The 26097-nt window shown below is 37.3% G+C and overlaps 1 protein-coding gene across 5 annotated transcripts in view; it reads left to right on the forward strand.

Annotated features, from left to right (window-relative positions):
* The window catches only part of UBN2 (ubinuclein 2), an 88120-nt gene that overhangs the window by 44167 nt on the left and 17856 nt on the right, over window positions 1-26097 (forward strand). For 3 of the 5 annotated variants that reach the window (XM_029233357.1, XM_029233358.1, XM_029233359.1), the window contains 9 exons: window positions 1358-1476; window positions 1984-2097; window positions 2680-2823; window positions 3547-3597; window positions 5913-5955; window positions 10038-11588; window positions 17788-18019; window positions 18449-18538; window positions 21718-21862. In XM_029233357.1, the coding sequence (XP_029089190.1) occupies window positions 1358-1476; window positions 1984-2097; window positions 2680-2823; window positions 3547-3597; window positions 5913-5955; window positions 10038-11588; window positions 17788-18019; window positions 18449-18538; window positions 21718-21767 (2394 nt within the window). In that variant the 3' untranslated portion in view covers window positions 21768-21862. Of the gene's footprint in view, window positions 1-1357; window positions 1477-1983; window positions 2098-2679; window positions 2824-3546; window positions 3598-5912; window positions 5956-10037; window positions 11589-17787; window positions 18020-18448; window positions 18539-21717; window positions 22185-26097 lie in introns of those variants that run through there. The other 2 variants (XM_029233356.1, XM_029233360.1) reach the window with 2 other exon arrangements.

Raw genomic sequence — 26097 nt, forward strand, 5'->3', positions numbered from 1 at the left:
TGACTATGGAATGTTGACTATGGAAGAAAGACATTTATCTAACCCTTGCTTTTCTTTATATGGTATAATCATGTACCTTTGTATCCCTAAACATTATATTGTTTGGTTTGACATGTTTTTGAGCTTCATATAAATGGAGTAATAGTGTCTGTTTTCTTACGCAGCTTGCTTTTTTACACTCACCATTATGCATCTCAGATTTATCTGTCTTTACATGCAGGGGAACTCCATTTTTACTGCTGTGTGTACAGTATTCCATTGTATGAATATATCTCAGTTATTCATTTTACTGTTGATGTATATTTGGATTGTTCCCAGGCAGATAGTCTCAGCTATGTAATTCTTAAGATGAGATCACCCAGAAACCATGATACTGGATCTTCCATTTTTTTAAATGGGATTTTATAGCAGACACTGTCATATGTGCAATAATATTTATTAATTGGTATGCATGAAATAAGTAAAATGCTTGTTAGTAATATTTGTATTTTGTTTTTATTAATAAAATTAATGTTATTAATAAAATGTTTTAATTTGTAAAACACACCTGCCATAACATGATAATTGCATTCCTAAAAATCTTCTCCTTACCAAAAATCACATTTTAAATACAGTTGTGTCAGTAAGAAAAGCAAAATCTAATATTTCTGCACCTATGACAGTAATAAAGAGTATGTTCTAAATAGCTACATATATATTTTGTTACTTGCAAGATGAAATAAATAAATTGATTGATTAAAGCTGTCAGATACAAACCTTCTTTTCTTTTTGCTCTGAACTGACATGAATAAGAGTCTCCCATTGTCCTCTTTCACTTTGGCCTTGACCTTGCATTTTTGCTTACAACTTAAGTCACAGTTACTAACAATAAACAAGGAAACAGGATGCCAACATTCTGTTGGTAGTCACCAAACCAAACTGTGCATTCCAGTCCTCCAAAGCAGGATCTCTTCTTGTGGTACTAGTTCCCCATCATAATGGGGATTAACTGGTAGTAGTCTGCACAGTGTAGATTTTGTTCTCTATTAAATCATTTTATTACAGTTAAAGTGTCCATATAATTTACTGGAGTATTTTTAAGAGTGTAATTGAGCACTATTAATAATTATGCTGAGGCAACAGGCAAAAACTGGGACTCTGCGTGGCTTTCTGGGAAGTAGGGTTATCCTAATTTTATTATATACAGTGTGCATTATGAAAAGTCAGCATTTTAGAAGAAATGTCCATATTTGAATATGCTAACATTTCAAATGTGTGATCAATATCTAAAACCCAAATTTCATCTTCTGAGGATCTGCTTGCAAAATAAGTTTTGTAAATATGTTTGAAAAAACTTTCAGTGTTTTTTTTTCCTCAGGATGATCGTTTAAGAGAACCTCTGCAAAAACTGAAACTGGCTGTTAGCAATGTCATGCCTGAACAGCTATTTAAATACCAGGAGGACTGCCAGGCTCGTAATCAAGCTAAGTGTGCCAAGTATGTACCTCTTCTATTTGGACTGGCTTTTGCATTTGAGAAATACTTGTAGCTGTTAGAGATTGGTCTTAAGTGGACTTCATCACCAAGTAGAAATCCACATAAACCACTGAAGTGGTATAATTGAATATATTTTCTAAATGGCAAGTCACTTCCCACTCAACTGCTTTGGTGTGAAAGGCAAAAGGTCTTTTGATTTAGTGTATGGATGTGATCAAAGCTAGAGCTGACACTGGTCAGACATTTCACATGTTGACCTACTTGACTGGTTGAAGTTGGATACAAAAGATAAGTGTTCATGCCTTTATATTAGAGTTTGAAGACCTTATTTACCAGAGCGCTTTATAATGCACTTCAACTTCAAAGTATTATGTGGAAAGGTAGACTCCTCATTTACCCTGTCTTTTGAGTTAACATTCAATTAAGCAATTCAACAAGTATCTAAGGAGCATATTATAGGCAGTGTTGGGTTGAAACTTTGCTTCATAAAATAGTTTTCATTTTTAGGTTTCAAACAGATGAAGAAAGAGAAAAAAATGGATCTGAGGAAGATGATGATGAGAAACCAGGGAAACGTGTCATAGGACCAAGGAAGAAGTTCCACTGGGATGACACCATTAGGTAAGATTCAACCAAAACCTTCACTTTTAACCAAATAGCTGATGCAGAAGTAAGGTTTCTCATAAAAAGAATCGATAGTAAATGGAAAACTAGATAGAAGCAACCAAAAGTTAGTGTGTAGGAAAAATTTATTCAAGAGAAAATTAATTTGGTTCTAATATCCTTAGAGTTCTATCACTTTTATTTACCTATAGTACTTTTTATAAGTTAATCTTATTATTGAGTAAGTCATACTGGTTTCAGAGGTGAAGTACTAAATATATTTATATAACCAGTCATCTTTCTTACCAGTATTTCTGTACTCCAAGTGGAGGGTTTAGTTGTAGGACTATCCCTTTTAATCTTTGGTGCCTGGATTAAAGGTATCAAAGGAAATTATCTCATATTGGAAATTTGGCTATAGTACACCGAATGATATATGTTAGAAATTATCTATCTTCATGTCATCTTCTGAATTCTTCAGATAATAGTCTTTATTATTGCTGTCAGATTTGTGTGCTTTTAAAAAATCTGTTTCAAGCTTAATTTTCTACAATTTTTCAGTCAGATTTATATATAAATATATATTTTTAATCTGTTTAGAACTTTGTTATGTAACCTTGTTGAGATCAAATTGGGATGCTATGAGTTAGAGCCAAATAAAAGCCAGTCTGCTGAGGATTATCTTAAATCCTTTATGGAGACAGAGGTGAAACCATTGTGGCCTAAGGGCTGGATGCAGGCAAGGTAAGAAATATGACATCCTAGATTTTATTTTACTTTTTTATTGCTGTTATTAAAGACATATACACACACATATGACATTCATTTTCCTAAGAACCTAGTGTGTTTAACATTCTTTACAGTCATCTCAGATGATGTCTGCTTTGAAAGCTTCACTCACTTAAAAGACAAAGCAGTTAGTCACATGGACATAGAGATACACATAAAGGTGATTTTTTTTTTTTTTAACCGACCACTTTTTCTTTTTTGCACGTGAATTTCCTAATAAGAGAAAAGGGGAGGGGGGAAGAAAGTTTTGAACTTTGGAAGGGGAACTTTATATGGGTATCATGAAGATAAGTAACTGAGTACAAGATTTAGAGTGTAGAAAAAGAGGCACAGCCTTAGTGCTATTGAAAATAGTCAATGTAGAGTGGTATCTCTAAAACTAAGTGTAGCCCAGTTTAAAGAGTTAAGTAAAGAATGTTAAAATTAATAGACTTGGCTGTCTCAACCTGTCATCCTGAAGTATTCATCTTAAATCAACAGAAATCTGTTAAAAGATTTAAATAAAGAGGTAATATAACATTTCCCATAGAATAGGTTATTGAATTTACTGTACCATTATAAGTCTTTGGTAAAAAAGCAAATAGTAGCCTATTGAATATTAAATGATTAAAATGACAAAGTGATTATCATGTTATTATCTGCTGTGGAAAAATAATTGTGTCCTTTTAATTTTTCCAGAATGCTTTTTAAGGAAAGTCGGAGTGTACATAATCATCTTACTTCTGCTCCGTGAGTAAATGCAGACTCCAGATTTCTTCATTTGTATTTATTCACATTATGATATTTAGTAAACAAAAATACCATTTATTAAATGCTAGGTAAAATAGAACTTAAACATACATTTATACAATCTCTGTCTTACCACTGCTTTTTGTTTTTAAAAATCGTTTAAACTGTTGACTCTGTAGACCTCAGGACATATTTATCTATTAAAGAACTTCTCAGGCTAGCCTCTAAAAACTTGAATCCATAATGTAACATATTGGCCTGAGATCTGGTAGTGAGGAACCATGTAAACAGGAAGGCTCTAGTGGTTTCCTTTGTTCCTGGAGGATCTGCCCTCCAGTTGTTTTGTATACTTTTTTCTTTCCCTCTTAATGACCATCTACAAAGGTAATCTGTTATCCTCATGCTTTCTAAGACAGTTCTGTATATATCCTACCTAGCCTTGCCTTGCAGTGTTTTATTCTACAAAATTAACATACTCTTCATGTCCTTCCCTCTGTCCAAAACTGAATCTTTCATTAGTGATGTATTGATAATTACTAAATAATTAATTTAGAATTAATTAATGAAAAGGCAAGGGTCTCTAGTGAAAAGGCAAGTTTTTTCTGTGGTTACATTTTTGGGTGAATACTGGTTAATTTGACAAGGATTTTATTTTTACCTACAACTTAAGGTCTCTAGTGAAAAGGCAAGTTTTTTCTGTGGTTACATTTTTGGGTGAATACTGGTTAATTTGACAAGGATTTTATTTTTACCTACAACTTAAGGCTACTTCTCTATTGCCTAGAAGTGTAGTATTAAGGGTTAATAAAATATAAAATTAGCAAGTCACTGAGAATTTACTGAGCACTCTAGTTCAGTATTCCACTAAGAGATCTGGTTAACATCTGGGTAATGTAACAAAATTCCCCCTCTCCGTGTATACAGTTATAGTAGGTGAAATTTTTTTTTTTTTTTTTTTTTTTTTTTGCAATACGCGGGCTTCTCACTGTTGTGGCCTCTCCTGTTGCGGAGCACAGGCTCTGGACGCATAGGCTCAGCGGCCATGGCTCACGGGCCTAGCCGTTCCGCGGCATGTGGGATCTTCCCAGACGGGGGCATGAACCAGTGTCCCCTGCATCGGCAGGCGGACTCTCAACCACTGCGCCACCAGGGAAGCCCCCTGTAGGTGGAATTTTTTACAGCTTTTAGGAAGGACACTTTGTTAGTATACCATCAGAGATGTATTGAGTTGGTGTGGTTTTCAGATCTTGCTAGTTTTGTTGTTTTGGGTATAAATTTGGAGTAGTTTGGTTTCATACATTATAGGTTTATTTTGTTGCAGGTGGTTTAGATATCCCAGGGTGGGGGGTATGTATATTTTTCATGCCTTTATATGTATTTGTGTCAATAATATTTCAGGCCTTTAATTTCCCTATAGTTCTAAAATCACGTTACAATTCAAGTATAAATAATTCATTCCTTTAATTCTAAAGCAAGTGTTTACATAGATCCTTTACCTCAGTTTTTTTTTTCTTTTTTAGTAGCCTCATTATTATGGCTTTATGTTTCGTTTTGTATCAGAAAGTAGGAATCTGTGTGATAATATGGGCCTGAAAGTCATGAATATTACTGTTGCCTTAACGAAGTTGTAGATTGTAATCAAGATACCTGTTAATTTAATTGATGGCATTTTAACTTAGTGAAGTCGAAATGTTCTGACATGTGAGGTATTTTAGCTTTTCAACCCTTTTTTAATCTTCAAACATTTTCCACACTGGTTCCCAAAGGTTCCAAGGATCCATGGTATTTTTATTGCCTTTTTTCTGTCATTTTTTATCTAAATTATTATGTTAAAAATAATTTTCTTTAAAAACTTGAGGATTTTTTGTTTTGTTTTTTAAACAGTATCTCATTTACAACCTCTTAGCATGGTTTAATTTGAGTTTAAAGTTCCTTGAAGCTCTTATTCTATAAATAATTACAAATTCTTACCAACTCTTTGAAATAAGTCTCCTTAGGCAGCTTTGTTAGCCTGTTTTGAGTTATTTTAAATTTTTTTTTTAGTATTTACATTTAAATTTTTAAAAAACTATCATCCACATTTCACATTTTACTAATGGTTTGGCCTTTATTCTAGTTAATTGAAATTGGGGAACATGTTGCTGTATATTCACATATAAACTGAGCACTTATATAACTTATATATAGTTCCTTCAGAGAACTTCCCAAATAGAAGAAATTATTTACCCATATAATTACAAGATTATATGTTACAATTTCCTAATGAGTGACTTAACTGCTCCTGAAATGGACTCCTTTTTAATCTTTTCTCTTAGGGCAAAGAAAAAGGTGATTCCTGCACCTAAACCCAAAGTGAAGGTAAGTAATGAACCAAATCTTTAATTAGTGATAATTGGTGACTGTTGAAATACATCCTTATGATGAAAAGGTTACATGGTATTTCACATGTATTTTAGGTACCATACTCTTAAGATGGGTGTTTTCAAACATTGTAAAAATCCTAAAACCATTGTATTTGGGAGAAGAGATGACTTTGTGGCAGTGGGAAATTTGTATACATTAGTTAAATTGTAAGGCTTATTACTACTTAGAAATGTTGAATAAAATATGACAAATATCTCTCAGAAGCATCGCTGAGGTTGCACATATAAATATGTAAGAGAAATTCCTAAGGCTCAGAAAAAAGAAGAAGCTGCCAGAGTGTTTGTTAATCTGTCACTGAAACTTTAGTTGCCTTTAGGTGCCTTTGCTGATTTCTATCACCTTCTCAGAGCACAGTAGATAAGATTTTCTTAGACTTAAATAGGTTGGGAATTGGAATGAAACTCTCCATAAACCTGGGACTCTCAAAGGATAACATTTTTAGTAAAAGAAAGAACTGGAAAAGAAATCCATTCACCAGCGGAAAGACTAAGAAATTTGTGTATCTTGGCCTGGGTTCTGGATTAGGAGAAGAAATCCTCCCTGAAATTTTTCTCTGGATTAGGAGTTTAATTTACACAACCTGCATGAACTGGGAAAACCTTAAGCTACGAAAATAACTTAAAGTTGTTAGATTAGTATTAACCCAGGGCACTGGCAAATCACATTCACTCTTTAATAATGTACCTTCATCCCAGGCCTCAAAGGCTTATCACATATATACTGTGTCAAACATGAGTTTACAATCTGAAAATACAGAATACGTGAGGAAATAAGTTACTGTGAGTGAGTCAGCGGAAACAGCCAACAGAATTAGATCCCTAAGAAGGGCAAGTGATGGATTTATTAGATTTAGAACATAAAGTAACTTAAGTTTTTTATTATTTAAAAAAGTAGAAGGGGGGACAAAAAATATCCAATCAAAGTAGACAAAGCAGAGTTGAACCAAGCATAACCTCTAGAAGTGAAAACTATAATCATTTGAAATTAAAATTATAATGAAAGCCCACAACTTGTAGGTTTTAGACTTTTCCCATAGTCTTCATCTCTTTGAATAGAGTTTCTTTGCTTGTGAGGTTAGGGCCAGAAGGTCAACATTTGCTACTCCGTGGTCTTCTTAATTTATTGTATTAGAGGCTCTTTGAACACAGATTAAATAGTCTTCTTTTTCTTAGTTAACCTGCTTTGTCTTCTAATCCAAATAATATGGAGCCAGTATTTCATTAAATCTATTGACTTCATGCTTTGTTTTGACATTTGACTTTATTTTTAAACTCCTAATACCCACCATAAAGGGTTGGTTAAATTTTGATACATCTATTTAAACATATGATTAATTTACCAGAATTCTAATAATGGGTGTGCTGGGATGGTACAGGGGAATTATGTTTTGTTCCTTTCTTTGTGATTAAATTACCCTTTCCTTTTCCCCAAATGGAAAAACTGTATTGCAGATACGGTTTTTTCCTGCCCTGCTGACCTTTAAAGACCTATTTCAGTTGTAAAGGTAATATAAGGAAATGCTTGCAGGAGAAAATGCAAACAATACAGAAAAGTAAGAAGGAGGAAAGTAAAAGTATCCAGAAATTTCTGCTCACACAGAATAAAAAGCTCCTAACTTTCTGGTACACATCTGCCCTCCCTTCTTCTGGCTGTCTGTCCCTGCCTCCCTTCCTTCTTTCCTTCCACCCATTCATCCATCCATCTAACCATCTATCCATCTGCCCATCCAGTCATTCATTTATCCAGATTGAATTAAGATTTATATAAATGGAATAACCTGCTTTTTCGGCTCAAATATATATCCTGAAAAATTTACCAATATAAATCTACACAGTACTCTCTTGGCTGGATTTACTGTTATTTTTGTAAAGAAAAAAATATTAAAGAAAAATTAAAAGAAAGTTACTTAAAATGGCAATTCTATACTGGTAACACTCCCAGTATTATTTTGATACACTCCTCCACTCTCAGTTTCTGTACTTTTTATAGTAATGCAGCTTTCACTAATCATGTGATTGGTTGGCCTGTCAGTGCAGTCATGTCTCATCTGCATTAGCTGTTCATCTTAGCAGACAATTTTGATCTTAATGTAGTTACGCTACAGACTTCTAAAAGGTATTGAGGTTTTCAATCACGGCTTTTTAGAATAGAAGTTTAGAGAAATTGCTAAGAAAGAGTGTAGTGGCATTCTTAACAGAAATAAGAATTTATTATTCTTATTTACTCTAATGCCTTAGAAAGTAGGTGGTAAAGACCCTTTCTATCCATGCTTTCCCTACTGTAGTTAGAGGAAGTGCTGTCATGGCGTAAATTAATGTATAATATAAGGGTTTGGGTTTTTTTGGATTTGTCTGTTTTTAGGAAGCTAATTGAAGAAATTTTGAAAAGATTTTTATGTAGTTTTATTTCTTCTTAATCTTAAATATGAGTCATGTACTTTATATAAGAGAAGGATACTCTTTTTTTTTTTTTTTGCGGTATGCGGGCCTCTCACTGTTGTGGCCTCTCCCGTTGCGGAGCACAGGCTCCGGACACGCAGGCTCAGCGGCCATGGCTCACGGGCCCAGCCGCTCCGCGGCATGCGGGATCCTCCCGGACCGGGGCCCGAACCCACGTCCCCTGCGTCGGCAGGCGGACTCTCAACCATTGTGCCACCAGGGAAGCCCGAGAGAGATGCTTTTTAAATTCTTTTGCTCTTTGAATATTTTAAACTGTGCCCTAATTCTCGTATCTCTTCCTTGAATTTTAAGAAAGTTAATTTTTTTGATAAAACAGAAAATATTCTCTCTTTAGGCATTCCAAGTTTTAATTCCTAATGCTTTTGCTTCCTTAGCATAGTGCCTTGCTCATAGTGAATATGTGTGGAATAAATTACAAATGACTTCTACCAAAATGAATAGAAAGGGTAATTTAAGTGTGCTTGAATTGAATCTTCTGCCAGTTTGATGTACCAGTTTCTCTATGCGCTGCCTATGGGTAGCTGTAGGACAGGCATACAAAGAGGCCGAAATGCAAGGAAGCAGAGAGTGAGGGCCAGTATCGTAGCAAACCATACTATACGAGATGGGTAGAATCATTTTTATATATAATTAATTTATTTTTATTATTTATTTTTTTAATTTTTGGCTGCGTTGGGTCTTTTTTGCTGTGCGCGGGCTTTCTCTAGTTGCGGCGAGCGGGGGCTGCTCTGCATGGCGGTGCACAGGCTTCTCATTGCAGTGGCTTCTCTTGTTGCGGAGCACGGGCTGTAGGCTTGCGGGCTTCAGTAGTCGTGGCACATGGGCTCAGTAGTTGTGGCTCATGGGCTCTAGAGCGCAGGCTCAGGAGTTGTGGCTCATGGACTTAGTTGCCCCCTGGCATGTGGGATCCTTCCAGACCAGAGCTCAAACGCATGTCCCCTGCATTGGCAAGCGGATTCCTAACCACTGTGCCACCAGGGAAGTCCCTGGGTAGAATCTTAAGATTCTACCTTAAGATTCTATTTCCCTGGCGGTCCAGCGGTTAAGACTCTGCACTTCCACTGCAGGGGGCTCGGGATCAATCCCTGGTCGAGGAACTAAGATCCTGCATGCTGCACGGTGCGGCCAAAAAATTTAAAAAATACAAATAAAAAAGATAAAGGCAGAAGTTCTCCTAGGTATAAGGAGGATAAAAAGAGAATAGTCTCTGAACAAATGGATTCAGAATAGTATCTGAAGATCTGATAGAGGTGGGTGAGGGGAGAGGAGGTTTCAATAGACCTAGTATATGAATGTTCCTTTGGCTTGGTTTTAAGCCTTCTTAGAATGGCTTACTAAGATGTGGCAGCTGTGTGCAATACATCAGTTACTTTGGCTTTTGAGGACAGTTCAGTTAGGAGCTCTACCCTCTGGAAAATTATTTTGGTTTTTACAGTCTCTAAATAAGATTTCTAGTAGAATTTTAATTATGAGAATTCCTTTGTCCTTTAAAATCTAATACTTTGTAATTTTTGATTAATCGTTTTTGTTTTTCCAACATAATGCTGTTTATGCTAGGAGTGTAGTCCAAAAAAGGACCAGAAAACTCCTGCATCCTTGGTGGCTTCAGTTGGTGGCCCTTCAACGAGCTCTAGCACATCTGCTGTGGCCTCCACCAGTTCTAGCTCTACACCGGCCCAGGAGACGATCTGCCTTGATGACTCACTAGATGAAGAACTTTCTTTTCATCCACCTGCACTGGATCTTGTTTCTGAAGCTTTAGCTGTTATCAACAACGGGAACAAGGGCCCTCCGTCTGGCTCAAGGATAAGTATGCCAACTGCAAAACCTCGTCCAGGACTGAGAGAGGAAAAATTAGCAAGTATCATGAGTAAACTGCCACTGGCTACTCCCAAAAAACTAGATTCTACTCAGACCGCACATTCATCAAGTCTTATTGCTGGCCACACAGGGCCAGTACCAAAGAAACCCCAGGATTTAGCTCATACTGGCATCTCTTCAGGCCTTATTGCTGGTTCTTCAATTCAGAACCCTAAAGTTTCCTTAGAACCTTTGCCAGCCAGGCTACTTCAACAAGGACTACAGAGGTCAAGCCAGATTCATGCTTCTTCCTCTTCACAGACCCATGTCTCCTCTTCTTCCCAAGCCCAAGTTGCTGCCTCCTCTCACGCTCTTGGAACATCAGAGGCCCAAGATGCTTCTTCGTTAACACAAGTAACAAAGGTGCACCAGCATTCAGCTGTCCAACAGAACTATGTGTCTCCATTACAAGCAACTATTAGTAAATCACAGACCAATCCAGTGGTGAAATTAAGTAATAATCCCCAACTTTCCTGTTCATCCCCACTTATTAAGTCTTCAGATAAGCCACTTATGTACCGCCTTCCCTTATCTACTCCCCCACCTGGAAATGGTTCTCAAGGGTCCCACTCCCTGGTTTCTAGGACAGTACCTAGCACCACTACCTCCAGTAACTATTTAGCCAAGGCAATGGTGTCACAAATCTCCACGCAGGGTTTCAAATCTCCCTTCTCAATGGCTGCATCCCCAAAACTTGCCGCATCTCCAAAACCTGCCACGTCTCCTAAACCCTTGCCCTCACCTAAGCCTTCTGCCTCACCCAAGCCCTCTCAGTCAGCTAAGCCTTCAGTATCAACTAAACTTATTTCTAAATCCAACCCAACTCCCAAACCTACTGTATCCCCAAGTTCTTCCAGTCCAAATGCACTAGTGGCCCAGAGTAGCCACTCTAGCAGTAACAACCCAGTCCATAAACAGCCCAGTGGAATAAACATCAGCAGACAGTCTCCCACCTTGAATTTATTGCCCTCTAATCGCACTTCAGGCCTTCCATCTACAAAAAATCTTCAGGCCCCTCCAAAGCTAACAAACTCATCATCCACTGGAACTGTCGGCAAGAATAGCTTGAGTGGAATTGCAATGAATGTACCGGCCAGCAGAGGTAGCAACCTTAACTCAAGCGGAGCTAATAGGACTAGTCTATCTGGGGGAACAGGAAGTGGAACACAGGGTGCTACTAAACCGTTGTCTACTCCACATAGACCATCCTCTGCCTCAGGGTCGTCAGTGGTAACAGCCAGTGTGCAGGTATGTATGTTAGATGCATTCACGTGATAAAGTGTAAGATGGTGTAATTTCTCTTGTGAGTCAATTTAATGACTTTATTATAATATCATCAGTTGTTTATGATGACTTATAACTTATGGATGTTGACATCACAGTGATGGAGACACCTGGGAATGAAATTTTTGTTGGGATGTGGATTTTTTTTTATTACATGCTTGCTTTCAAAATTTTTTAAAAACACAACTAAAATGCATATTTAAAACTGTACCTTATCAAAGTCCAGAACAAAACAGTCACTTATGATTTTGACATACCTTCACATGTCTCTTCTTTTCCCCATCCTAGTCCCCTTTCTCCTGCCAACTTTCATAATTTTTTTTTTTTTTTTTTTTTTTTGTGGTACGCGGGCCTCTCACTGTGTGGCCTCTCCCGTCGCGGAGCACAGGCTCCGGACGCGCAGGCTCAGTGGCCATGGCTCACGGGCCCAGCTGCACTGTGGCATGTGGGATCTTCCTGGACCAGGGCATGAACCCGTGTCCCCTGCATCGGCAGGCGGACTCTCAACCCCTGCGCCACCAGGGAAGCCCCATAATTTTTTATTTAATAAAATTTAGACATTCATATTATTTTTTCCTCTAACCATTTGTCTTTTCGAATAAAATTTTTATTTTGCACAAATTTTAGTTATTCATATATAATTCTCTGTCAAGTTAGTGTCAGTAATCCATTTATACCACACTTTTCCCATTTGTGAGTTTTTAATTTAAATTTATCTCTCATTTAGCAGGAGTACGTAATTCAAGGAATCTTTTCAACAAGGCTAATGTGAAAGCTGTTTTACTTTAGCTCTTGCATACCTGATAATTTCTGTGCTGCCACACTTGAGTTGATAAAGACTCTTGGGTCACTAACTCCAAGTTTTGTGAATACTGCTCCACTGACCCTTACTTACTAATTAAGGTTATAAAAGAGTATGAGGCAATTCTGACTTTTTGTTCCCTTATAAGTAATGTGTTTTCTCTGCCTAAATGCTAATCACATTTTCTCTTGTTTCTTGAAAATCAAGTGTTCCCAGGTAATGGCTAGGTTTATCTAGTTTTCGTTAATTGTGTACCTAGAAAAATGGTAACATCTTTCAATCTCAGACCTGCCCATTTTTTCAGCTCAAGAATATTTTGTTCTATTATGTTTTCTGATCCATTGGCCTAGGTTTTTTGAGAACTCTTTAGCACTCATATATTCCATCTCTCTGCCTTTCATATCATCTTCTCTGTTATTGTTTCCATCTATCTGCCACTTCTTTGTATTCTGAGGCTTTCCCAGATTTGTCTTCACTTTACTGATTTGGTTTCTTTAACTTTTTTTCCCTTACCCTGAAACATAATCCATGTTTGCAGTAGGTAAAATTCAGAAAAAAAGAAAAGAAAAGCCACCCATCATCCCACCAGTGTTGATACTTTCCTGATAACTTTTTTAGACTCTTCAAGAAAGTGGATTTTACGTAATATTCTGTTTCATAAGAAGCTTTAAAAATATATAACATTTTATGATGTTATCTCTTAGCTTCTCAGTTACTCTTTGAAAATATGACTTTTATTGATTTCTGAAATTCTGTTGTCTAAGAAAGTGCTCTAACTTTGTACTGCCTCTTATTTATGTGGAATAGGAACATCTAATGAAATACGTTTCCCTTGGTGTCTGTAGAGGGTCTCTGCTACTCAGTACAAGCTAAGTGTTGGTATTCAATATACACTTAAAACCCAAATCATCACTCTGCCTTTACTAAAGTAGGCTTAGGAATGAATGAATTCTAGAATTGTAATATAGAACAAAATTCAATTAACTGATACTTCATTAACTGAAATCTAGGATAAATAGATGTTTTATCTATATGATTTTGCTTTTATCAGAAATTAAAAAAAACCGATTAGGGATTGTATGTTAAAATTTAAGTTATAACTAAGGTCTAGGAGTTAGTCCACATTCTTGTTTTATTATCTTTATTAAAATGTTGAGTGTTTTTGAAATCAATCTTTAATTTGATCACAGGAATATGTGAGAGGATTATAACCAAAATGGCAGTTCCGTGCCCCAGATCCTCCTTCCTAGTGTCAACTACTGTTAACTCTCTTAGCTTTTTCTCTTGTGTTTTTAAAAATTGTGTTTTCAAAAAATAAGAATGAATGGAAGACTATTTATTTTAGTATTATCTTTCAGCTTCTCATTGTGATAAATAAGGCTTTTAGCTCACTTTTACCTTCCCATTTTCTTCAAAGACTAAAATTACAACTTTTGGTTAAATCTGTGACTATGTAAAATATTGTCTCTGTTGAGCTAAGTGTCATTAACTGTGGTTTCAATTATAAATTTTGGACTTTTTTCCTGTAGTTAAAAATTGCTTTTTTTCCACTTGCTTTGTTTTCTTTGAATTTAAAGTTAAATCTCCCTCTGTCTTTTGTCATCTCCAGAATCTATCAGTTCTTTTTTTTTCCTGGAAACCTTCCTATATTTGATCATTTATCCCTGAAGAACAACTTGGTTTGTTGTTTACCAATTGGTTTGTTGGCAAGGAAACTATGTGGCAAAATTTGTGTTTCTAAAATATAACTACTTCCTCCCTGGTTTTCTTCCTCTCCGAATGGCTTTCTGATTTGGAGACCTTAGTGTTCCTGCCTTCATATCGGATCCTTTTTGTCTTTCTTATTGGTTTGACTGAGGAAAAGATCAGTAATTGAATAAGGTTGTTTCTAACTTTTGGTCAACCTAAGGTTCTTTTTTTTAACATAGCATCTCACTGAAGTCTTATCAGCTACCTTGTGGCCTCTAGATCCTATCCTTCTAGCTGGCCAACACTAAAAACAGGTTTCCTATCTATGCCTATAAACTATTCCACTCCTTTCTGAAAGACATCTTTAGCTGTTTGCAGGTGTGAAAATGACAGGTCCTAAGGTTAACCAAAGTTAAAGTCTTTCTGGGTTCACATTATTATCTCTACCTGCTTTTTATTAACTTGCCACTCAAGGCTTTCGTGTTCTTTCTTGCCCTTCAGCTTATTGATTTTCTGTGAATCCTGTCTTTGCCACTTTATAATTCCCAAAATAATTCACTAAGCAAATGTTTACTAAGTGTTTAATGTGTGCCAGGCACTCTTCTAGGTGCTGGGGAAATGGGGTGAATCAAGATCCCTCCTCTCATGGGGGCGTATATTCTAGGTAGGAAGATAAGCAAAACACAAGTATTTAAAAATACTTTAAGCGCTATAAAAGTAAAATAAAACAGTAATATGCTAAAGTGTGATTGCTACTAACATGGATCAGGGAGATGGAGAAGGCCTCTTTGACGAGGCAACATTAGAGCTGAGAATTGAATGAGCAGGAGCCAGCCGTTTGGAGAGAAGAGCGAACAGCCCAGGCAAGAGGGGGATGGTAGATGTGAAGACGCTGAGATAGGAGAGAGCCTGACGACCTGCAGGCCTGCATGGCTAGACAGCAGGGAAGGATGGGGAGGTGAGGAGATCACAGATCAACTCCAAACCATGTGATGGAGGACCTTGTGGGCTACAATAAGGGCTTGGGCTTTTACTTCTGTTCAGTGGGAAGCTGTTGGAGGGGAGTGGTATGGTCTGATTTATATTTCAAAAGGTCACTCTGGGTGTTGTAGAGAATGGGGGGCAGATGTACTCACCAAAATGAAACACGTCGTCAAAAGAAAAATGTAATACCCACCACAGGAAGAGCAAGGTGCCTGTTCATATTTTCCCCTAGGAATGAAATGTGGAGGCCATGGAAACTATTTTTGATTACGGGGCATTATCCCGAACTAATTGCCTACTGCATGTTGACAGCTTCTCCTGTGTGCTTCCAAATGGTATCAACAGTGGGATATCCCACTTCTGGAAGGTCTCCACCTTCTATGAGAGAAACTTAGATACTTAGGTAATCTGGTGTTTCACTTTAGCTTTATAAACAAAAGTGGTTATGGAAGGTTTTTAAAAGTACAGAATGTTAGATAGTTACGGCGTGGTGCCATTTTTTATTGCTAACACACGTTACTTAATTGTGAAAGTTGCCCTAATTTGCATTTTCTGTCAGTTTAATGCTTCCATTAGCCTCCTCCAGAAAAGCATAGAAGAGTTCTCCTTATTAGCAGTGTTTCATGTTCCTCACTAGGGGGGCTCCACTTGGGGCACATGGCCTTGGAGTGTGTTCCCCATATTATCCTGAGACTAAAATAGAATTACAATTAGAAAGAAAGAACCCTTGTTAATTCTTAAATTGATGCTGGATCCTTTTTTTGCTTCAGAAGCATTGTTGTTTCTACCTTAGTAATTCTTTCCTAAATCACCCATTTTGTGTATCATGGTGGGCACAGTAGAGGGGAAAGACTGGCAAGTAAGAAAAATAGTCAAGTCCAAGCGTAAAGTGATAAAGATTTGTACTTAAGTGTGGGAGGAAGTTGCGATTAAAAAAAAAAAAAGATATGTTGACTGCGAGCTCATCTTGTTCTTCATTTCATGATGCTTAAAAACTAAGGTTTCAAGCCAGAGTGGTGGCAAAGAATGAAACTACTGGTCCCAGCGTTCAACATGCACGAGAAGGAAGTGATTGTAGCAGATGATGGGTTCAGTTCTGGACATGCCACGTTGGCGCGTGTTAGATATCCAGGTGGAATTCTTCACTAAACTGTTAGCTAAGCAGGATTGGAACTCAGAACTATAGGTATAAATCTGAGAGATAAATAAAGGAGATAAGGGAAGGCTATTGGAGAACTCGTGGAAAAACCAGAATAGAAAGCTTTTGGAGGATGTTCTTCATTTCTTTTGTTCAGCAGTGCTGTGGACCATTAAGTGTATAAACATATGATGTAACGTGGCATTTTTGCATGGGAAAATCACCTACCTTGTTCTCATACATTAACTAAGAAATAAAATGATTAGCCCTTGATTAATAATATTTACTGGTAGAAATAATCAACATACAAAGTAAAACTGACCATAGCTAATGCTTATTATTGATTAACAAATACTCAGAGAATTCAGTTTTCTTGACCAAATTTAGAACTGTAAAGTTTTTTACCGCAGAAATTTTGAGTTGATAAAATAAGGCTACAAAATTGCAGAAACTATAGTAGATAATGTCTGATACTGCGAAATTTTGATTATAATCTTTGTTGATAAGTACACATAAAAAAAGTCAAAATGGGAAAAAAATTATTTAATTGCTTTATAGAAAAGTGTTCAAAGAATTAAATTAGCTTACTAGAGTATATTTAAGTAATTTGTCCATGAGAGCTCATGAGTGCTAGCGTATTTCTAAACACAAACATGGCGTCACAGCCCAGGTCCGGGAGTGTCAAAACACTCTCTAATTTACCTTTTGCCTTAGGAGTCTAAGTTCAAAAAAGTAGTGGAATTGGAAACCTCTTTCAGGGGTTTACGAGAGGCTAGATAATGTGGAAAAAGGAGGCTGTCATTCAGCAAGTTTGATAATAAAAGGAAGATCCATAAGTCAGGTTTTTGCTAGGGGTTGGGGAAGAGCCAGGAATAACAGCGTGGTTGTAAAACAATGTAAGAGGACTCTATATTTGCGAAGGCAGAGGAAATACGGAAAAGGTGCAGTGCTTGATATTTGTCACAGAAAGTTCTGCATGGGTGGGATTCGTGGCATAGGTCAGGTGTTCAGCTTCTGACGAGGAGGCAGGTAAGGCTAATGATGAGGAGGACACAGGATGGCTGCTATGATGAAAGTACAGGGTATCAAGTTGGGGGATCTGAGAGAGTAATAGTCTAGAACAACAGCTGCAGGTATTGTGTCGGAAAAGACCGTAAGGCAAACAGTAAAATTACAGAGCGTTTTCAGAGACCAAATTGAAATTTTATGGAATAAAGTACCAGTGTCAGATCTAGGGGCTAAGAGCAAACATGGAAATCTAAGGTTAGAAATGAGTTGATTAAGAAAGTGAATGGGTGTTAATATAGGCATTGCAGTAACAGTTAAGAAATCTAAACTGGTGATGAAGAGCTGAGTAGAAGTATTTCCAAAGTCAGTATTGGTCACTCTTTGAAATGTAATTTATGCTTCAGTCTTCAGTTCTGTCTCCGAAAGTTTCTGTTAGAGCAGATGTAAGACATAGTCTCGTGTCCATGAGGATATTAAGTACAATAAACCAATTCAGGTTAAAGACTTGATTTCTTATGTATTTTGACCCCTGGTTTCTGCAGTCCACAGCAGGAGCATCATTATTGGCTAATGCCTCACCTCTGACTCTCATGACATCACCTTTGTCTGTAACAAATCAAAATGTGACTCCTTTTGGGATGCTGGGTGGCCTTGTTCCAGTGACCATGCCCTTCCAGTTTCCCTTGGAGCTACTTGGCTTTGGAACGGACACAGCTGGAGTGACAGCCACCTCGGGATCTACCTCAGCCGCTTTCCACCATAGCCTAACTCAGAGTAAGTGTGGCTCTTTTATTTACTTGGCTACCTAGTTTGATAGAACAGGAAACTTCACAAATTTATACTAATTGAGAGTAGTCCAGTTGGAGTTAGTGAAAATTATAGAATTTTTAAAAAAGAAATGCAGTTTATTTCATCTATATATATAAAATAAGTCAAATTACTGGACTCTGAAATTTTTTTATAGTTTGTAAGTGAACTGTCTATTCCACATTTCTATCTTAATGAAATTTATAAGAGAGAGTCAGATTTGCCGGGTTATTTGCATACACATTTATATTTATACATGTAAATATTTTTTAATGTATGTGCTCTAGTTTAAGAAGTCAAGGTCTGTGCTTGCATTAGATAAACTATTTTCATTTTTTATCTAAGAGGGCTCAAATCTTAGTTTTAAGATTACTGACAAGTCTGTTTTCCTCTCAGATTTACTAAAGGGTTTACAGCCAGGAGCTCAGCATGCAGCAACACTTTCCCACTCACCTCTGCCTACACATTTACAGCAAACATTTAATGGTAAGAAAGCCACCTGTTTCTTCCTCTCTTTATTATTTATACAAATTTACAAATATATATTTTAAGTCTTTTCTGAAAACCATGTGAGGGAATGACAAAGATTGGAAAAACTAATTTTCATGTGACTGAATCCTTACTGGCAACAAACACCTTACAGAAAGGAAATAGGTAAAGGAGATCTTTTATTACATGTGCAGAGAGCCTTTTTGAAGGTGTTTGTTATATGGAAATGATGACAAAGAATAGAATTCATAGGACAGTGTACAAAAGTCATGTCTGGTAATTAATCATAGTTGACCTTTATTGAAAGCTTACTAAGTGGACAGTCTTGTGACTACTTACATGTATTAGCTAATTTAATCCTTACAACAAACCTGTGAATGAGATAACAATCCCCATTTTACAGATCAGGAAACTGAATCAGAGGTAAGCAACTTGCCCAAGATGATAGGGTAGTAAGTGTTTAATCTGAGATACAAACCCAGGAAGTCTGACTCCATGGCCTGTATTCTTAACTATTAAACTTCTCTGCCTCTTAGCCGTGATTAAATTAACGTGATTTTAAACTGTACACGTTATATATTTGCAGCCCAACTAGATCGCTCTGAAATCTGAAATTGGATAGTGGACACTGGACACAACACTGGCCTCCAGATTCTTGCCCTCACCAGCAGTTGACCCCCATAGAACGCTGATACTGTTCTGAAGGCCATTTTCAGGATCTGTGAGCCGCTCGGCTGCTCTCTTAACTTTGGAAGTTGACTGGGGCCTCACTATTCTTTTTGGCCACTGCATTTAAAATTATTGTTGAACAAGTTTACAGTTGACCACAATGTGGAAATGGGAGCTTTAGAACAATCTTGAGGCAATAGGTTGTAATTAATCCTCTAAAACACCTAAGTGGTAAGCTGCCCCAGACTCTCCCTTGAGAGAATGAATACAAAACCACAGTTGTGCAAATGGGGGACCACAAAGTAGGCACAAGTGTCAACAGTCCTGATCTTCCTGGGCTTCTTGATTAGGTTTAAGTGCTTAAGGAAAATTGCCCTGTGACTAAGGCAGTTCCACCCTGGGTATTGATGACAGCTTGGTAGGATGAGTCCAGCTTAGAGCTGTATGTTTGAGGGCAGACCGGTAGAAACCTGCAAGGAATTAGACACCTGGGATTCTTGTGGTTCAACATGACCCCAGTATTCCAAGTGTAGGTACATTATCTTGTTTTCTGGCCAGCACCACTGTTCCAGAGGGAGAAAGGAAATAAGACTGTCGGTATTTTCCAAGTAATTGAAATTTAAAAGTTTATAATTTTTCATTGTAAAAACATTTTAAAGTATGAGACACTAAATTTGAGAATCAGGCTGGGATTTTTGAATTCTAGGACTGCCGCTTTGAGCAAGTCTAACTTGTTTGACCTTCACTTCCCTTGCTTGTAAACTGAGGACAACAAGATGTTTTTAATAGGCTTCTTATGAGAATTTAACAAAAATATTTATTTAGGGCTTCCCTGGTGGCGCAGGAGTTGAGAGTCCGCCGGCCGATGCAGGGGACACGGGTTCGTGCCCCGGTCTGGGAAGATCCCACATGCCGCGGAGCGGCTGGGGCCGTGAGCCATGGCCGCTGAGCCTGCGCGTCCGGAGCCTGTGCTCCGCGACGGGAGAGGCCACAACAGTGAGAGGCCCGCGTACCGCAAAAAAAAAAAAAAAAATTAAAGCTTCTAGCATGGTACCTGGTGCATAGTAAGAGCTCAATTAATGTTAATTTTCTGACCTTATCTAAAGACTGGGGTCAGTAAACGTTTTCTATAAAGCTGCAAATAGTAAATAATTTAGGCTATGTAGTCCACATAGTCTATCACAACTACTCCACGCTGCCATTGCAGTAGGAAAACAGTCATAGACAATATGTAGCATGAGTGTGGCTGGGTTCCAATAAAACTTTATTCATAAAAAGAGGTGGCAGACCATATTTGGCCCACAGGCCATAGTTGCCAAACCCTGGTCTAAAGAATTTCACAGTCCAGTTAATATGAGTATTTTATTTTGGTAATTAACCAAAGCTTCTTTGAGCAAAATCCCACTCTGCCATTTTATGAATTCAATTATGCCTCAAGTCAAATCATTTCTGTCTACAAATGCAGGAGTATAATACCACATTATAAATGGAAAAGTCAGTTCCTTAGATGTTGTCACCAAGTTCATTTTAATAATATTCTGTTTATACAGCTTTTGAAATAATTGTCTTGTTTCATTGATACATCTTTTCTTCAGTGGAGGCAGTTTTTTTGTTTTGCTTGTTTCACCCGAGTAACTTAGGTTTCACACGAGTGGACTTAGCATTGTGACTTTTGGGGTCTCCTCCTCCAGCCTTAGGATTGTTACTGAATGCAATAATTTGTTCCTTTACACCTGTGTATTTCTGCCCTTTGTGCCTCCCTCTTTTTCTCTCAGGCCTGGTGGGGCCTTAATTTTCCTTGCTAAGGCAATGAATGATCTATTAGAGATTTTCTGTATATTCTGTTGTCTCTAGAGGTCACTGGGCCCTACTCATGTCCAGTTTAACTTGAGTGATCAGCATTTTCCCAGTAAAAGTTACATAGCCATATGTAAAACTAAGAAACCATTGTTCCCAGTAGCAAACTTTCCTACCTTTTACAACTTTTGCCAGGTTAGGACTAAAACAAAGACTCAGCTGGAGTTTTCACTACCAGTGTGGTCCAATCATTTACATAAATAATTGAGAGTTATTAAATGCTGTGTCATGGCAGGAAATTTAATCTCACTTGCAAGAAAATGAAATTGACCTTGTCTTCTAAAGGAATCAAAAAATGTGTTAGGTCCCTTGAAGGAGGGGGATTATGTCTTTTATGTTTCTTTATAATCCTCACAGCATTTGACACAATTGACAGTGAGGGAGATAATAAATACTTGTTGAAATAGTATTTGTAGGACACTGAAAACCAATTAAACCAGTCATTTGAGATAAGAGGATCATTCTTGTTGAGTTTTTATCTCCTTTATGTTCTCAACCTCTATACTGCTATATAACATGTAAGGTACTAAAGGTTATCCTTTTAGCAATGTCATCATCCACGTGAAAATTAAAAGTTAATTGTTCTTTTTGCTTTGTTTTTATTTTTTATTACATACCGACCCATACCAATTAAACATCTCTTTTCTCAGATGGAGGCCAAAGTAAAGGGGACACTAAATTACCACGGAAATCTCAGTGACTTCCAGCAAGCAAAGGAGATGACACACTCGGCTGGCTGATGGAATCTACCTGATGGAAAAGTACTCATGTGGTCATAGGGCTGCTGTTCTGTCGATGTTTACATTCTCTCGTCCCAAGCACTGTGGTGAGGAGGAAAAAGAAAAGAAAACATTACTTGAGTAAAGCCAGGTGCAGGAGGAAGAAATGCTTTCGTGCAAAGTTAGTGACCTTTGGTCTCTTCTAAAGAAAGACAAAGTTACCATATTAACTGACTTGAAAGAGACTCAGTTGTCAAACCCACAGAAATACAAATTTGATTTTTCCCGGGGGAGGAAGAAGGAAATTGAGGATTTGGGTAAACTCCATCCATCCTGGGGGTTGGATCTGAACACTTGTAGATATAATTGCATAATAAAAGACAATATATCTGAAATTAGGCCAGTTTGTCAGGAGTAATGATCATGTCTGGGTGGACTGTGCAGCAAATTTGCCACAAACAAAGTTAATGACCCTGTGTGTCTGATACAGACGGTAGCTGAGTATGTATCACGCACCCTCAAAAATCCTGAACAAACTTGAATCTACTCCAGTGTGTAGCAACTCCTATGTAAGTCAGTGGACTAAAGATGCTTCAGGAAAGTCATTTTAGCACAGTGATATATATTACATTTTTAAGTCAAAAAATTGAGCCCGTTGCTCTTAACAGACAAAACTTAGATGTTCCCTTTTTGTAAAAGGGTCAATTACATCTTCCATTCAGAAGCAGGTACTTAACTCTCTTCTTCAGGTGATTTGTGCATCTGGTATTGACTGGTTAATTCTTATTTCCATTCTTGATGTTAAAACATGACTGTGTTCACATTTTCCTCTTGAAAAATGGGGATCTTTGATATAGGGCTGTGGCTTTGGTCCACTTAGCCTTTGCAGGCCTGCCAGTATGAACTTTAAATTTCCCCCAACATCACCTCAGGTTCACAACGTCTTCTGTTCTTTTAGCTAGTGGTGTTTCAGGTGATTATTAACTGTTGATATAAACAGGTATAAGTGTGCATTACAATGCTTCTTCATTGGTCATTCAAATGGCATATATGTATTTTTTTTTTGAATTTTGAAGATGGTATTTTAAAGGGAAGAATTAAATTAGGATCATTATGTGTACAGGGGATTATTTTTATAACAATCATAGTGTATTTTTACTCCCTATATCCAGTGTAGTGAAATTGATTTGGAGCATTTGGGATTTTAAAGCTTTACTAATATTTACTCAGAGTATTGATATGTGAGTAAACCTGCATATAATAAGACTCCATTATTACAGCTTCCTCATGCAAATAGCATATTCAACAAAGGACGTTAAGGGAGTTTTTTTTTTTTTTTTTTTGCGGTATGTGAGCCTCTCACCGTTGTGGCCCCTCCCGTTGCGGAGCACAGGCTCCCGACGCGCAGGCTCAACGGCCATGGCTCACGGGCCCAGCCGCTCTGCGGCATGTGGGACCCTCCCGGACCGGGGCACGAACCCGTGTCCCCTGCATCGGCAGGCGGACTCTCAACCATTGCACCACGAGGGAAGCCCCAAGGGAGAAATTTATGGTTATGTTTGGATACATTTTGTTTGGGTTTTTTTTCACCTCATCATTGTTCTAGTCTCTCTTTTTTCTTCCTATTTAGGCTTCTGAATGTTTTCAGACTGTACTCAAGAATAGTGTAAGCTTGATCCATTAACAATAACAGACTAACCTAAAAAAACCAGCATCAGATTGGTAGTAGCAAGATTCCTTGCATATGTTTTCATTACAAATCATCCTGTTACGTTTACTCAGATAAGGGTATTAACCAGGCCCTTTTTTTACTTTCATGAGCAGAAGTTCCAAATAGCTTTAGGACTGTGAATAAATTAGCACAGATCTCTTTAGATCTGTAAGCCTATATTTTGACTTCAGAGTCACATTGGCTTGGTTATAGCAAAAAAAAAAAAAAGTTAATAACTGAAAACTTTAGTTCTAAGAACTTGTTACAGTAAGAGGAAAGGATTATTTCAAAGGAATCATTGATATAATTACTTGCCTCTAAGAATTTAGTTTACCGGTAAAGCAAATAAGAATGTTGTATCAACCCTGGTGGATATTTTGGAAGGATATTGGGATGGTGCAGATAGGTTTGACTTGAATTGAGTATGTTTGATTAAAGTTTGTTTGGTTTTTTAACTAGGGAAACTTACCCAATTCTTGAGTTGTTCCAGTGTAGCATACCTCTTGCTTTTATAATTTAGAAAAAAGAAGTCTTGCTAATCTATAGGAACTTTCCTTTGGGAAGCTGCCTTTGTTTTCCTTCCCATACCAGGAGAGAAGTCAGAATGCACACTGATCTCTCTTCCTGAGGACAGTTGTGCATGTATTCATCTGCGTGTGTATATCTGTACACATATATTTATCTATACATAAGTTCATTGGGACTTTCGGTTGAGGAGTAACAACTTTAATTTCTTAAATCCATGAACTGAATCACGCCATGTGAAGATCCCTGATGACTCTGTCCTCATTAGAGAAGAACAGGATTATCAGTTCTTCCCCAGTATCGTTTATAACTAACCGGTAAAAATAACTGAAGGCCCTTGGCTCTGTGGAGTTCTCATACGTGGAGATTCTGTTCTTTTCTCTTCGGTCTTGATTCTGCGTCACTGCACCACATTTTCACTACCTTAATCCACTCCAATCAAGACTACCCTTTTCTGTTGTACAAGTGAAACCAACATCCTTATATTTCTTAAAAAGTATGATCAAAGAGTTACTACATGTAAATACCTCTTTCTTTTCTAGGCCATAACATTGAAAATGGTGTCCATACTGTACAGTCACCTATTTTTACAGTTTGTCTTACTAAAATCATACATACAAATCGGTTATTTTTTAGCACAGAGGCTTGTGACTCATATTCTATTTTTGCACTTGAAAGTCAAATTATGTTATTTTTTAAAATGATGAGTAATTTGGAAAGGATATAGAGCAATGTGTATTTCTGAAGAGCATTAGCAACACCCCAATGTAAAAGTAATCAGCACACAATTATGTCCCATTTCAGCGGGATTTCTTGATTCAGGAAAAGTAAGCTGTTTTCAACTGTCTTGTATTTTAAATTGCCTTCACTGATGTATAAGCTGTTACTGTACATACAAGTTAATCCTCAGTATTCACGAGCAATAATGAATGGTCAGCAGAGTTGTCTCCAGAGATAGCAGTGCTGAGCCTCCGTTGGAGACTGAGAGCAAAGTGTCAAGCTCATTCAGAGCCTCCACAATAGATGTAAGCAATAATTTAGTTATAAGTCGACTATAATTCTTTCTCATATGCTTCTGAGATCAGTGGGTAAAAGAAATCATGATTTTAAAGCAGCCTGAAGACATTAAGTTTTGGGGAAAGAAGTGAGGTTAATCTGAAGTCACAAAATCTTGATATTGAGGGCATCAGAGGATTGTGTTAGTACATTCTTTTATGCCTACCACCCCTTTGATGGATGCTGTTAGCCCAAATTACATTTTTTAATATCAGAGAAGCTGAATAGGGTTTATCATATCACCCAGGTAGGAGGAAGAACCGGGCACACACATGTTTGAATGCTGTGGGTTTGACACCTGTTTGAAAACAACTTATCTGAAAAGATTTTTAACCCAGGATTTTTTTTTTCCCAAAGCAGATCTAAATTGTTTACTACCCAGGTTTGGAAAGGGCAGACACCTCTAATCTTTCTCCTCTCGTTGCCCTCTACCACACCCCTTTCCACCTCTACTTGGTTCAAGACATTTTCTGAAATGGAATTCTACTGTTATTCAAACTGCCATTGATTATGAGAACGCTGTGTCCCTTGGGATCATCTCTTAGCACTCCAGTTATCTATCAGATTTGCTGCTACATTTGTAAAATGAACTTTGCCTGTAATGGTCAACTTTAATCTAATTTACAGTTCTTTACTTTTAGGAGGTTTTGTCATATAATTTGACCCATGTATAGAATTAGGATACTTTATTTTAGGGGTGTACCATAAAAGCACACTGGTCCCTGTATTCTTTTTATCATCATTTAGGTTTTGAATTTTTGTTTGCTTTTTGTGTTCGTTGATGTTTGTTTTGTCTTGTTTTAAATTAGAAGAGTGAGAGAAATCTGTAATCAGGCCAAAATTGAGAACTTGCCCCATGCTTCAGCACTGTAGTTTCTGCTGACCTTATGTTCTCAGAAGGGCACTTTTACTTTCTATTGTGCATGTATGATTGGTTTTTTGTTTGTTTTTGTTTTTGCTTTTAGGGGGCTTTTGTTTTTGTAATAATGATGTGGAAGAAAAATGCAGTAGTAGGTAAA

This window comes from Monodon monoceros, unplaced genomic scaffold, assembly GCF_005190385.1.
Source record: "Monodon monoceros isolate NGI ecotype Baffin Bay Population unplaced genomic scaffold, NGI_Narwhal_1 Super_Scaffold_2, whole genome shotgun sequence".
Taxonomy (NCBI): domain Eukaryota; kingdom Metazoa; phylum Chordata; class Mammalia; order Artiodactyla; family Monodontidae; genus Monodon; species Monodon monoceros.